Below are 14,930 nucleotides of genomic sequence, written 5' to 3' on the forward strand. Positions count from 1 at the left end.
TTACCTTGCTGGATATCCTTCATATCTAAGTGAAGGCTAGACATCAGGATTCCCACTGCCTGTGATCTTTTGTTGTTTAACAGCTTCACGACCTACAAAAATGATAGTGACATTGTTTTTTTTTTATACCGTTTTCTACACCAGCAGATGTCAGATACTTCTAATATAAAACATTGAATAAATATAATCTGAGATTTACCAATATTTTAGAATTGGTGTCGAAAACAAAAGTTTAGGGAGTTATTCTTACCAATTACCCTTCAGTTTCAGTATAGAAAGTACCGATGCATACAGCGTACCAACTGTTCTAGCTGCTACTGAGTCAAAACATGTTTCAGAGACAGGCCTCCACAAGGACTCACAGCTAGATTTATGGAGAGAGAAATAAACATACTACATCTTAAACATCTGTACAAAATGTTTCTGCAAGGATGATGCAAGAACTCTGCTGTCAACAGAGAACACTGGTGCTCAGTGAAGAACAGAAATGGTTGCCATCAGTAACCTTAATACCCCTCATATTTCACATGGTGGGTCAATTTGCCTCATACCAAATAAAAAAAAATTCAGTACATCCCCAGAAAATTGGGTAAAGTACAGAATCTTTAACTTGAGCACAGTCTTAGTCACAAACTCTCAGTATGTGCAAAAAAAATGTCCCAACTTGTCTTTTAGAACAGAATGTATTTGTGTAGTACATCTTTGTTTTTGTTTTTTTGGTGCACAGAATTGAGACTAATTCTTCCACAGTTAAAAAGAACAAAGTTATACTAATGCACCAGAAGAATTACATTGATTATAAAAGGGTGTTCAGTGGAGGAAAAAAAAAATCAACTGACTAAAAAACCTTTAAATTTCAGTTACCACGAAAACCTTTTTTGACAAGGATTTGGGAAAACTTAAAAAAAATACTAGGAATAAATAAAAGTGAGCACTTTCTGTCTATAGTACAAGCTGCTGTGTAATTTTCTCGACTACTCTGTGATTAAACAATTAGCTTCACAGGGCTTTAAATACAGACCAGAATTGCCTGTTTAAACATTCTAGCCTGGGTCACACTACAACAAAAACAAACCTTTGCAGAATGGTCTACTTTAAGAAAACAGCAAATATTTCGCTTGAATTTATCTAAATCATTCTTCGATTGGAGAGTTCTTGCTGCACACCTAGAAGACGGCCTCAGCAACTGTAGCCAAAATGACCTTTTCTCAGAAAATCTGATTCATGATCTGACACGAAGAAACATTTTTATGGAAATTGACAGTGATTGGCTGAAAATACTGAAAAAAGAAAATCATACCTACAGTATGCCACAAGTGAGCCAAATGTGCTGCTCTTGTTTGTAACTTAAGTATAAGACTTCTTATGGTTTTGTAGGGACATTTATTTTGGAAACTCTGCTAGTTGCTCCCCCTGATACAGACTTTCCTCCAGTGAATTATAGCAATAGAAGTGTTATAAACGTTGTTACAAATTAATTGTGCATATTTTCAAAGTGAAATTCAGAATGCTCCTTGGAAAGCTCAACCATAAAGCAGCTTGTCACACTATTCTTTCTATATTTATGGGAAAATAGCTTGCGGATATTCATCTTGCTCAATACCAGCATATGAAGACTTAATGACAGTAAGTAGTGGTTTTGATACATTTTGTTGTTGTTCAGTACACTAAAAACAAACTGTACATTTTCAACATGTTACTCAAGTTTGGACTGAATTTAAACCACAAATGTTACAAAAATGTAAACAATACATCTAATTCAATTTCTTTATACTGTAGTGTTTTGTAGCTTACACTGGGGCTTCTTAATACTAATGAGAATGGTTCACATTATGAAGTATATTTTAATGACCACAATTAAATTGGTAATGTTCTGCAAATAGCTTTTCACTCTCTGTGGCTTGATAGTGTGACTGAATAAACAGGACATCTTTACTGAACCCACCAAATATTACTCCTATATCCCTGGTTCCCCGAAAGAAAAGAGTAACCTTGGGTCACCTTTCCTGCCTGGTTAATGAGCACAATGCATGTGAGACCTCAATCCCATCAGGGCATGGCACTGATGAGAACACCAATCTATTGACTGGCCCATCAGTGGAAATTCTCAGGTCTCCATCCTAGAGATGGCAATGTCCTATTGGTTAGTGGCTATTCTTTTATTTCAGAGAACCTAGATTATACCACCAATGTAACATTTGGTGGGCTTAGTACAACTGGCACCACATACTGTACAGAGCAAGTTCCCAAGACTAGTCTACACTGCATGGGAGTCGCACACACAACCTTCTCATTGATAAGGATACTGCAGGATCTTCCCTCTACACAAAATGTACTTGACTGTTGATCATGCACAGATACAGTACATGAGCTTTTGCTATTGTCAGTTTTACCTAGGTGGTATACTGGCAACTCCATTTCATACTTTCATACTTTTCACAGCTGTAATGGACTACCCACATTTCGTCAGTTATTTTAGCAGCCTGTTAGGCCTGTTAGACCATGATGTTATGCACATTTACATCAATCATATTCACAAATAAGCAAGTGGTTCATTTACTGACACTGTGTCTGCCAGAGCCACCTAGTGGTTACCTGGAACGGAAACAGTTTTATTTCTCCCATTTGCCTTTTTTTTTTGCTTTTCTAGCTCTGCTCAAGTTGAATCTGCTACACCAGCAAAGTTCAGAAAAAAACTCATCTGATAGCAGTGACAGAAATGATTAATTCTGGTTTTATAAACCAGTACAACGCAACCAGTGGGGCAGAGCGGTGGCCCTGTGGCTAGAAGGTTGCCAGTTCAAATCCCGCCGACGGCAGAGGAATCCTACTCCAATGGGCCCCTGAGCAAGGCCCTTAACCCCAGCTGCTCCAGGGGCGCCGTACAATGGCTGACGCTGCGCTCTGATCTCAAGCTTCTCTCCGTCTCTGTCTCAAGGAGAGCAATGCGAAAAGTTAATTCCTGATGCAAGACATTTTAAAGGGTTAATAAAGTGATATTATTATTGATACTACAATACATATACTGCATACAGTATACACAGGAAAAACAAATATGGCTTACTGAAAAATAATCTTTATTGATTCATGCGTGGAATCACTTAAAGATTTGTCATTTTTTTCTCGTGATAGTATTACTATACTAATTTCACAAAGAAAATCAAACTGGAAAATTCAGATTGTAGTTTAAAAAGTCCCGAAACTGTTTATTTTGAATAACAGGAAGCACTATTCATCAAGACACCCAGCAGCTGCTAAACAACATTTGAACTGGAGACAGAAGCAGAAAAGCATTCTTGGCTATAAAGCAAACCTCTAAAATTGTCTTATAAGTGGTTGCTGGGAACTTGTGTTTAAGCATTTGATTTTCAGTTGATAATCCAGTTGCACAAGACATTTTCATACATAAGAGACAAATCATCACTTTGACAGTAAGGCCTACTGTGGTTCACAGCTCAAGAAATTAAAAAGATATTTTTCATTAGACAAGACTGTTCAAAAAAAACAAATGCTGATGAACTATCATGTGAAATGTACTTTACGGAGTATGCCAGAAAATGTTTTACCTGGAAAAGTTTAAAATGACCTGAGAACCCTAAGCATTTAAACTTTTTTGCACAAGCTTATTCAAGAGTTAGCCTTACAATTTAGATTAAAAACCAACCTACAAATTAAAAAGGAGTCTGTCAAATACAGTACACTTCGATAAACTTAAGTACTTTATGCATCAACAACAGAAGTTAAGGTAAGACACTCATGTCACTCAAAAGTATGGAAGAATTCATTCTCACCTAATTTTCCATTAAGTTACTTAATTCCAAGTTTTTCTATTTGTCTATTATAAGCAAGGTATTTATGCAACAACAACCCACAGACAATCTTGCATCTTCTCTAGCATGTGGTGCTAGCCTAGACTATATACCAGTCCTGTGGCAGGGCATACACACACTGACAGACAGCTTACACACACTGGGTAATCAAGCCACCAGGTCATGAAAAGTAAAAGTAAACTGAAGCACCCAGTAAACAGCCACAAAAACACCAGAGGAAAATTCAGATTCTGCACAGAAGGTGTCCCAGGCGGAAATTCAACTCAGGAGGTATAAGATAACAATACCAATACCAACAGGTTGCCATGCTGCTTTAGGAAGATTTTCTCCAATTAAAAAGTGTTATTTTTAAATTAGAACACTTATTATTAGTGACATATTTGTGAGTTAGGTCGTGCACTGAAAAAAGGATTTGCATTTTAATGCAATAGTATTTCAAATATGGTTAAAGTATGTTCAATTTGTTCCAGCATAGTTCTTTGCCGATACCCCACAGTGGCCAAAACAGATCTAAACAAGACATGACATTTTCCTTTTTGCTATCAGTGATAATCAGAAACTATCCTAAAAGACAAATTTGTTCTCCATTAGACAATAAAAACAATAGAATAAACAAACAAGATATTTTTCAGAACAGTAATTCAGTACAAATGTTTCCAAATTATTGCCTGGAGCAATGCTGTAGTGTTCTGCTTCTTTGATCAGCTACATTTATAATACAGAGTGAAGACAGAGCGGCTGGAACAGTTGATTAAAAATTACAAAAAATATCGAAATTGTTGAAAAAAACTCCCGAGTAAAGAAAGCAAACTAGCTTGAAGGCAAAGCTCACTCCAAGTCAATTCCACAAACAGAATAAATCCAGATGAAAAATATGCATTCATAAAAGAGTGTGTTAAATTAAGATCAGACACCATGTTTTAAGAATTTGATAAAGATCACATTTAATGCATAATTCAAGTTATTTCACTATCTTGAGGGACCTTTGCTTCTGTGAGATAAATCGAAAGACTAAAAACCCTTTATGCCTCAAGTCTCAAAACCCACTGACTCTTCTAAGATTGGCTCTATAGAGCTAGGGTTACCTTCACGGTAACAGTGAACAGAAAATAAATAATTTTGGATGAGATTATCTCAAAAATATTCCTCAAATCTATCCAGTTTTGCACCATAAATAAATGCACGCGATTAGTGGCTTCTGTTGTTCTTGGCTTGGTTGAGTGGAACTTAAGTTCATTTTCAGAGCATCCCAAATCATTTAGAGCTTGATTAAAAGAAACACCTTTGGGATGTCTCTGTGAAATTCCAATGTGGAAACACTTTATTTGCCTATAAACCACAATACTCCTAAGAACATGAGCACTGACTTTTCTCATTCACCAAAATAATGTATTTTAGAAAAAGAACGTCAAATGAGCCATTTGTCATGTCAAAAAATTTGCAAAACGCAGAATTGCAGGTTAAAATAAGTTCTTGAGTCTTTCTTGATGGCCTGTTGATTTCAAATGATCTGATGTATGAAAAAGACCACAACCTGGCATTAGGCAGCCAATAAGTAGAACCAGCTGGGAGAAGTCTGACATAGATGTACATTTCACAACATTTAGGGAACAGCACCATTACTTAAGATTTGGATGGGATGGATTTAAGGCCATTCGTCTCCTGCTGACAGGAATCCTGCTGTGAGTCTACATCCTCAAAGCACCGTATTCTCCAGAGTTGGTCTGTGTTCTAACACGACGAGCCAAACAATATTTCTTTGAAGAAACTTTTCCAGGAGAAGTGGAGAGCAAATTTCAAGTAGGGGAGGGGGAATCAAAAACTAGATGTAAGCTTTTTCACTTCAATTATATGTCACTTCTTAAGAAAAATGAGAGCATGCCACTTTTACAGGGCTGTTTCCTTGTTTTAAAATTGAAATCATATGATCACTTTTTAACCACTCTGAAGCAACATTTGTCACACTGCTGAATTTACTATCAGACCATAAATTGAAATATCTAGAAACCCTGCCACTCCTCCACTCATACAAACACGAACGATTGTGTGACATCAAGGTGCCCAATACACCATTTCAAAAATGTATTTAATCTCTCAAAACCATTACCTGGAAAGAAAAGATTCTGGTGTTCTCCGAGTGCACGCACAGGTAAGTGGGTTTTAAAACATGTCACTTGTCCCTTATTACAACATGGATTAAAAACAAGAAAATGCACATTATATTTTGAAAAGATACATGGCATAAAAATCTTATGAAAACCACATGCCGGTATTAGGTATTTAATTTTCAATCAAGGTTTATTAATTTATTATTTTTCAAGATCCTATTAAACCCAAAACTAATTCAACCTGAAAAAGCTTTATCAGGAGTGTTTATACGAGATTAATATAATTGTTTTGAAGACTCACCTGTTGTGTAGAAAAGAAATGTGAAACCGATTAAGTGACCACACAATGAGCTAATTACATAACTGCCAATGAATGAAGATGAATTCTCTATAAAAGCCTGCCTCCTCGATTATTAAAGATCTCATCACACTGTTCAAAAGAATAGGCCTTCCCACCTCCAGCATCCTGTTCTCTCAGGCTGGCATAACACAGTGTACCTGGGTTCTACTGTCAAAATAATTCCTTTGCAAATGCAAGCAATGCATTATGTGTATTGTGAAATGCTTATTTCGAAGTGAGAAGAGGTTAATGGAGAGAAAACGATTACAACTGAACATAAGACTGGGCTGGGAGAAATAATGAAGATATAGTAAGTTCCAGTACAGTCAGCAAAACTGAAGATTTTGCAGACAACACAAAAATAGGGTAATAAACACAAACAGAAAAGGTATTATGAAACCCAAAATATCACCATAACATGGTCCAACATTCAGGAACATAACAGACATTAAAATACACCATGGGAGTAACTAAGCTAGACGATGCAGCTTTTGAAAATTTAGTTTATTTTTGCGTAATCCCCATTTAACCAGGTTATGTGGTAAAGCTATAGAAGCCAAAAGAATGCTAGGATTCACTGTAAAGTATAGAATTTAAGACTTGTTAAAATTACACAATGCATTAATAGACTATCATGTACATGTTTGTTTGCCTTTTTTTTTAATAGAGCATAGCTGTAACTGAATCAGTCCAATAGACAACATGGGTCATTTTTGGCCCTAAAAGGTATGCATGTTACATAGACATGTTAGCCTTCAACAAAGGGGTGTGTGAGGGGACTTGTTTCAAATATTCAAAATCTTTAAAGGAGCTGACAAAGTAGATGAAACAAATGAAACCAAAGTTTTGTTGGAAGTGGGTTTAAGACAGAATAGGAAGCAACATGTTTCACAAAGGGCGTTTGGAGAACTCCAGACACAATATTGAAGCTGATACCTGAACGTTCTTCAAAAAACATCTGAATGAGATACTTGTATCAATTAACCAAAAAGGCCAGATGATTGGTACTGTAGCTGCTTGTAATCTCTCTTATGTCACTGATCTTGCTTGTAACCTTTATGTTCGGATATAAACCTCAGTGGAATCTTAAAGCTTCAGGGATATTTAGCACAAGATGAGAAACTTAGGATGGCAGAGCACCGCGAAAATGAAGCAAACTGACATTAACATTCCTAAACAAAATGAATGAACAGGTTACACTAAGAAACAAGCTCAAAGAAAGCAAAAATGATTAATGAACCACAAATGGCAGCATTACAAAATACATCCAAATCAACTTAAAATCAGTATTTTGTTTTATGTTAACTAAGGAATATGCTAAAGCTGTTTAACAGCTGTGGATTCCCACAAGGAAAATACAGCTGTACATCTGGAACAGAGCTGTATTGAGACAGCTTACATGGTATTAATAGTGACAAGTAAACTGAGAGAAATCTCAGCAATGGTAACAGGACAGTTTAACAATCCATCTCGTTTAATTTCTATTCAGAAGCAGTACATTATTCTTAATGAAAATTTTAAGAGCTGCAGGAACATAATGATAACCTCCATCTTCAACATGTTTCTTCAATATTACATGCTTTCTTAAACTCTACTTATCTGACAATGAAACCTCTTTTCTGGGAAAGGAAAACTGATCAATCCTAGCAAGCAGTAGCTTTATGAATTAACTAGTTCAGGTTGTGGAAGCTCATTTATATTATGTAACTCCATGAAATTACTTTGTATTGCAGAAGTAAGGCCCTCAAAGCCTTTATCTTAAATCAACTAGACATCTTTACCTCCTAGGGTGAATTTGTGTTAACCTGAATGATAAATTTCTGTAAAATTTTCATAACATTTCAAGACAGTGATGGAGTTAAGGTAAAATATTGTTACAGCTTTGGGTGACTTGAGAAGCGTCTCTTAAGATTTTAGATAACGTTTGTGACACTGGGAAGACTAAGTACTTCTAACTTCAAAGCAGAGAGGATGTTTGCTGCGGTCCAAGGGGTCCCTTGAGTAGAAACAATAGTAAAGTTTATCTTAATATGCCTAGGCAAGCTTTGGATTAATGATTGCAAAGGAGCAGGGCAGAAGGCAGAAGTTCACCTTAAGAGCACAGAAGAGAGAAAGGAGGAGAGGCAGGAGGAAGAAGAAATGAGAGCAGAGAAAAGAGAGAGGAGTCCAGATGAAAGGGGACTTGGAGCTTGCGCCAGTCGAGAGCCCCTACTTCTTGGTCATCCAAACAAAACCTGACTGGACCCTCAGTATCTGAACCCTGTCAGAGAGAGCATGCTATTCTGTGTTTTTAGGGAACTGGGTTTTCTGGTACCTCAGTTAGAAACGTCTTTCCTGTTTAAGGTGCATTTTATGGACAGGGATATAGGCTCCATTTATTTTGTGGCATCCAGGGTGCAGAGAGAGAGATTTAACTGCAGGTTACTTTTTATTTAGTTAGAAGGCAGCTCATCTCTTGTGTGGCCTTTGTAGGCATATTGAAAGTTTAGTGCTTAGTAGCAGTCTGGGGTTTTCTGGGTGACCAGAATGTTAGGCCTCTGAAACACCTTGTCTGTAAGTACTGTGTATAAAGTAACTTGTGTGTTGTATGTAGTGTAGTTTGTGTGTTTTGTAATTATAATAAATATTTGTTTTAACAAAGTGTGCCTGGATTATTACTCCTCTCAACAAAGCTATGCCAGAGAATAAAGACTTCACATTCCTCTAATTACAGTATACAAGCCACTCAGGTACTGTATAGAAACTGCTTACAAGTTGGGGGTTATGAATAATTATTTCACTGATTGACTAATCAGTGGTCAATGTCTGATTTTCACCAGTTTCATAACAATATCAATATCAGACTTTCTGTTCATTGTCCCACTTTAACCATTACATTTCAGATTTTCAGAAAAATAGCCAAAACCTACATGTTGTAATGATTTGTCATTGCAGAAAAAGCAAAAGCAGTTATTTGAAGCCACATCTACAATATTGTTACCACAGCCACCATCTGCCTCTGTGTAACCACTGTTTACTTACCACACCAGTGACTGGCTCCACATTTTATTGTTTTCAGGAGCAATAATACTAGACCTCATGCCACATAATTGCTGCCCATATATCACATCCTGATATCACTAGTTATACAAGCAAGAAATACCTAAAAAATGTTTCAGTGATTCTGGAAACTCCTTTTCCAGATTCTTTAGTCATGAACTACCCAGCCAGCCCAATGAAATTAGTCAGTTGGCTAAAAAAAAAATAAAGCACTGCACAGACATTTACAGAACCTGGTTGAGTTTTGAGATTTTAGAAAAAAACAGCATTTTGTGGACCTTACTTTTGTCATACACACTTATCTGCTCATTAGAGTTTCATACAGTACTTACTCTTTTATGCCCTCTCAAGAACTGGAAGATGTGTTCTATTCCATGCTCAATTTTGTAAATTGATTTTAGTTTTATTTTTGAAGTTAACTTCTGTTTGACTATAATTAGTATTTTTTATTGTGGAATAATTCTCCACAAGGACTGTTAAGTACAGAAAAACAATTGGATTCCTTAATATGATATTCTTTGACAATGCAAATAAAGGACAAAATATGTATAAAATATTTATTATTTATATAGGTCTCTAAAAGATTTTTAACTATACCAAGAACATAAAAGGATAAGATTTCCTTCATAACTTCAAGGCTAGAGCAACTTTTTGTAAATGATCTTTTTGGTTACTTTAGCTATACAAGACTGTTTTATATTACTCTTTTCACTTCAATGGTAACATTTTGGCAAAAGATTAATGCAATGCAAATCACCCAATTAAAGCACTCAAAACCAATATCAGTTTATGTACTGTATTCATGTGGATGTCACCTGGTTTTATGTAGCAATACTGTATATCCACATACACTTTACTGGTCCAGTTTATATTGTCATTAGCACAGAAGAACATTCTTTGCACCCTCCAACAGACTACCTTAATATAGTCAACATTTCTCTTTAAAAATAGAAAAATTAATATAGTATCTACTATGGAAATTGTAAATAGTACAATGGCTGTCTTACAGAAAAGCCCCATGCAATAATCTGCAGTCTGAAATGCTAACAGTGCAAATATTGCAAATTCAATATTTACCAATAACTTCATAATGTATAGTTTTTATTAGGAAGTAAGTTGTACATCATAAGACTTTTTGGTAAATCAATGTCCATAAAAAAATTAACTCACCTGCTTCGCCTTGGATTTTGTGTAGGTATCTGATAAAGGCTTCTTCTTCTCCTTAACAGCTGTTTTAGAAAATAACTCAACAAACTCATTAAAGTCTACAGATGGCTCCTCAATCTTCTCCCACACCAAAGGTCCACTTGATTCCCTTAGAAAATAAAGAACAAGAACAATAAAGATAAGTCTTCATCCTTAATCCTTGTTCTACAATAATGCAGGTATTACACAAAAGCAGGTGTATTCAGTACCATAATGCACACACCTCAAACTAAAATGTTGGAGCTACTCAAACAGCTCTCACAGATATTGTACATTTCATTTCATTCTTAAATTAAACAAATACCACAATTCAATTTCCATCATTATCTTTTTTGAGCAATGCACTGTGTACAGTAAAAACTAAAAACAAAACTATCAAACGTTAGTGCCAGACTGGCACACGCTGTTCGTTTCAATGGGCAGATTTTGAGTGCTCTCCAAAATGATCATGGAGGTTTTGGGTTTTAAGAATACTTTTCATATTACAAATGGTATGCAACATTCAACTGAAAAGGCTTAGCAGTGATCTACTCCAGGTAGTGGAGGCAAACAGATTGCATACTGGTTGATTCAAAAGCCTGAACATGTGCAAGCAGAGAAAGCACATTCTCACATTGTTTTCTACAGAAGTGCGTGAAAGAAATTACTTTCTTGCGTGCAGCTGAATCCTCGTCCAATACAATGGCTTCATGGGGCGCGGAGGTTCAATCATGGTCTTCCTGGACCCTCTGTCCTGAGCCATTCCCAGGGCAAACAAACCAGCTGGCAGAGGCGGGGGGAGAGAGCCGAAGGGTGGAGGAGGGGGTGGGGGCCCTGCACTGCCTGGAGCTGAAGGGGGCATCATTCCAGGTAAGGGAGGCGGAGGTGGAGGGCAAGAGCCAGGTAAAGGAGGTGGGGGAGGAGGAGGTACAGGGGCACCTGGCAATGGCGGAGGGGGTGGGGGCGGAGGTACTGCACAGCCCGGTAAGGGAGGAGGTGGGGGGGGCGGAGGTACGGCACAGCCCGGTAAGGGCGGAGGGGGTGGGGGCGGAGGTACGGCACAGCCCGGTAAGGGCGGGGGGGGTGGGGGCGGAGGTACGGCACAGCCCGGTAAGGGCGGGGGTGGTGGCACTGAGACACCAGGCAAGGGAGGAGGAGGAGGAGGGGGGGGAGGAGGAGGGATGGGTAGGCCAGGAAGGGGAGCAGGATAGGCCTGGATCCCACTTTGTCCTGATGCAGGAGGCAGTGAAGGCTGTTGCTGCTGTTGGCACATACAGACAAACCCCTGTGTGGTTTTTGGAGACAGAACTAAGGAGATCTCTGAGTGATATGTTGGGGTGTCAGTTCCAAGCTGTAGTTGGGGAACTGAGTCAGTCCCATTGGGAAGTACTGAAGAAGAGGATGACATTCCATCCTGTAAAGGCACTTTGAATTTAAAGCTTTCTTCCACTGGTGAAGTCTGTACTGATTTTGCTTCTAAGCTGCTAAGCATGATCTGTTCTTCAGTTTGAAGGTCAACATCACAGAAGTCTTTAAAGGCTACCTCTCCACTTCCACACTCCTGATCTTTAGTGCAAATATCCCTCTCCAGTGGTGTATATTGTTTTTCCAGCTCTGCTATTTTGGTCCTTAAATCCTCAATGGTCTGCTCCAGCTGTTGAATAACGTTCACATGCTCCTCCTTGAGTTTAACCGTTTTCAGCACAGATTCCTCCTACAAAAAAAAACATGTGATTAAATGATGTACTGTAACTTTGTCAGGTTTTCAAAAGCAACCGACTCCATACAATGCAAGATCTGATGAAACACCATCAAGACTTAATTTTAAAGCAACTGTGGGATACATTTTGGAACAAAAAAACAAGTTTGCAAGTATGAATACTTTTGAATGAAAAATGATCACCTGAAAAATGTGTATACTGTAGAACTAATGAAGCTACACAAGTTTCTACATTTTCCCGAAGACTAAAAAATCATTAAACACCAAATGAATATAGCACACTGCATCTCAACTAAGAAATACCACTGAGAGCTATTTGGTTACAAAGCTGCAGTGGATAAGTCAAAAGTAGTTCAAAAGTCTAGACTCCTGGGTTTAAGATTTGGCTCCTTTCGGAGAAACTGAGATTCCCCTTAAGTATTGGCCTACAACGATTAAGCATCAAAAGCTTCAAAGAGCCCAGACAATGAATGCAGTGGCACAAGTTCAATGCATATACCCTGGATGCATGGTTACAATCGCAATAAAATCTGTCTTCACTTTGGCTGGAAGACATTTAGGATGCTATTACAGACTGTCACGCTAAAACACAGTTTCCTTTTGTACACAAACAGTCACATATCACATTTGATGCATGTACCTGATACTGCATTTCTGCCTGAAAAGTATACAGTATCAATAGGTATCCTTTAAATTTGCCGTGTGGCTGGAGATGGGGTTATTTTTCCATTGAATATTTAAGTATAGCAAAACACATTTTTACTAATTCCAGCTGCATCTCCTACATTGCAAAAGGAATTAATAAAAACTATCAAAGAGAAAAGCTCCTTAAATTGCGCCAAGGCAACCTAGAATGTCTGTAATCACTTTTTTTATTCAATTAAAACAGTATGGCCATTTTCTTCACATCAAAATACAGATGTCTGTTGTAATTTAAATATTTAATTACCCTATTTATTTTGATTGCATATATGGGCAGAGAGATCCAAAGCCAGATCTCTTTCCCCCAAATGTGTTACCTAGAGACGCTAGGAAATTAAGACCTCTTTCCAACTGCGCCTATGCTGAAAAACTAAACAAATTATATTTACTACGGTGTCTGGAAAATATTTACAAGGAAATTCCTGTTGAATCAAATTCACATTAATTTTTACTTAAATTAAACAATGCTGTTTACTACGTTGAATTCTGTGGAATTTAACAACCTCTGACTGGCATCTGTTGTTTTCAAAAAGCAATCATTCAATTTTATTAGTTTTTTTTTCTAGCAACAGTAATGATGACATTTTGCAATCTTTTAAAAATTCCTCTAGCATAACATTTATTCCCCACTGAAGCAGACACTGTAATAGAGGACATTTTGTAATGCACCAATTAAAAAACACTAGGAATAATTCTACCAAATCATGTATATACTGTATACAATGGATACTATCACCCTTTTAAACTGTCACGATTTTTTACAAGTCAAGACAACGTTCATTTTGCTTTTCTGCTTTGGCTATCACTTTAATCAAACTGAATGTACGGTATATTGATATACTGCAGATTTTATTGCAATTATTTTATGGTGTAGGCATTTGGAATTAAACTATTTTGCCTTAATACATATTCAAGTTTAATAATACATATGCTAGTTTAAAAAGGTTACATTTTTATTTCACTAAGCTAATTTCCAAGTGAAATTTGGAAAACTGTAACTAAAAATTGTAATGCATACCTCAGACAAGAAAATGACATCAATATAAGGCAAGCTAAGAACCACATTTTAAATTAATGAACTGGATCGCATTAGTAAAACTAAATAGTTAAAATGAAAACCATCGTTTAGAAAAGGCTGAGTATTCCTGGCTACCACAATAATCAGCTGGTTTTAACTGGATTTAAAACAGATTTATTTTCTCATCCTCTCCTCACAGCTGCTACCATATATAGCTTTGCAGTCAAGCTCATGCAAAAACGTTAAACCTTTTTTATTTAGTTAAATATTTCAAGTATTTTTACTTCCCCAACTGCTATAATGTAATCTTTTTGACTAATAGAGGTGCAATTAATATAACTAAGTAATCATCTGTATGTTATCTGTGGAACTCTAAGTGTAATTTAAGTAACATAAAAATAGTTTAACCAGGCCACCTGCATTCATCATTAAACCAAATGTGATTTGCAATTTGCTAGCCTGAGTGTACTTTAACAATGCAGTTTTAAAGCTGTTGCTGACCCCTACTGGTATTCACCAGAAACATTACCGCTTTAAAAATGTCTAGAGTGAAGGATGCTGAACTCATTTTGAGGTAAAATACAAATACAATACATGTGGGTCAATCTTTAGTTGAATGGGAAGGTTTTTAATTAACCACCTTAATTAAAGTATAACACAAACTCTTAAAACAAGTATCCTATTAACTGCATGTACTGTATAAAAATCAATCATTTTGATGAATAATCGATTCCACCATAAAACTAAGCCTACTAATTTTCAAATTTTCTTTGTAGTAGGCAAATGCTTATTCAAACCAATAACTGTTCAATACACATTTAATAAGATTCTTTGTTGTGAAACTGCCTATGGGATTTGCTAAACATTAGCTAGTTTCCATTTAAAGAAATCATTTAGACAAGTGATTAAGAACTCTATCGTTGAACCTTTTTGAGTATTATACATATTCTAAGATATTAAAAATGTCCAAAGACCACACAAGATCAAT

At 36.7% G+C, this 14,930-nt stretch overlaps 1 protein-coding gene across 1 annotated transcript in view; it reads right to left on the reverse strand.

Moving 5' to 3' along the window:
• Nucleotides 1-14,930, reverse strand: part of fmn2b (formin 2b) — an 85,610-nt gene that overhangs the window by 52,419 nt on the left and 18,261 nt on the right. Inside the window, exons 6-8 of the mRNA XM_069179880.1 lie at nucleotides 11,171-12,216; nucleotides 10,488-10,632; nucleotides 5-92 (exon numbers count right to left, since the gene is read on the reverse strand). Of these exons, the coding sequence (XP_069035981.1) occupies nucleotides 5-92; nucleotides 10,488-10,632; nucleotides 11,171-12,216 (1,279 nt within the window). The remainder of the gene's footprint in view (nucleotides 1-4; nucleotides 93-10,487; nucleotides 10,633-11,170; nucleotides 12,217-14,930) is intronic.

The sequence above is a fragment of the Lepisosteus oculatus genome, chromosome 17 (genome assembly GCF_040954835.1).
Source record: "Lepisosteus oculatus isolate fLepOcu1 chromosome 17, fLepOcu1.hap2, whole genome shotgun sequence".
Taxonomy (NCBI): Eukaryota; Metazoa; Chordata; class Actinopteri; order Semionotiformes; family Lepisosteidae; genus Lepisosteus; species Lepisosteus oculatus.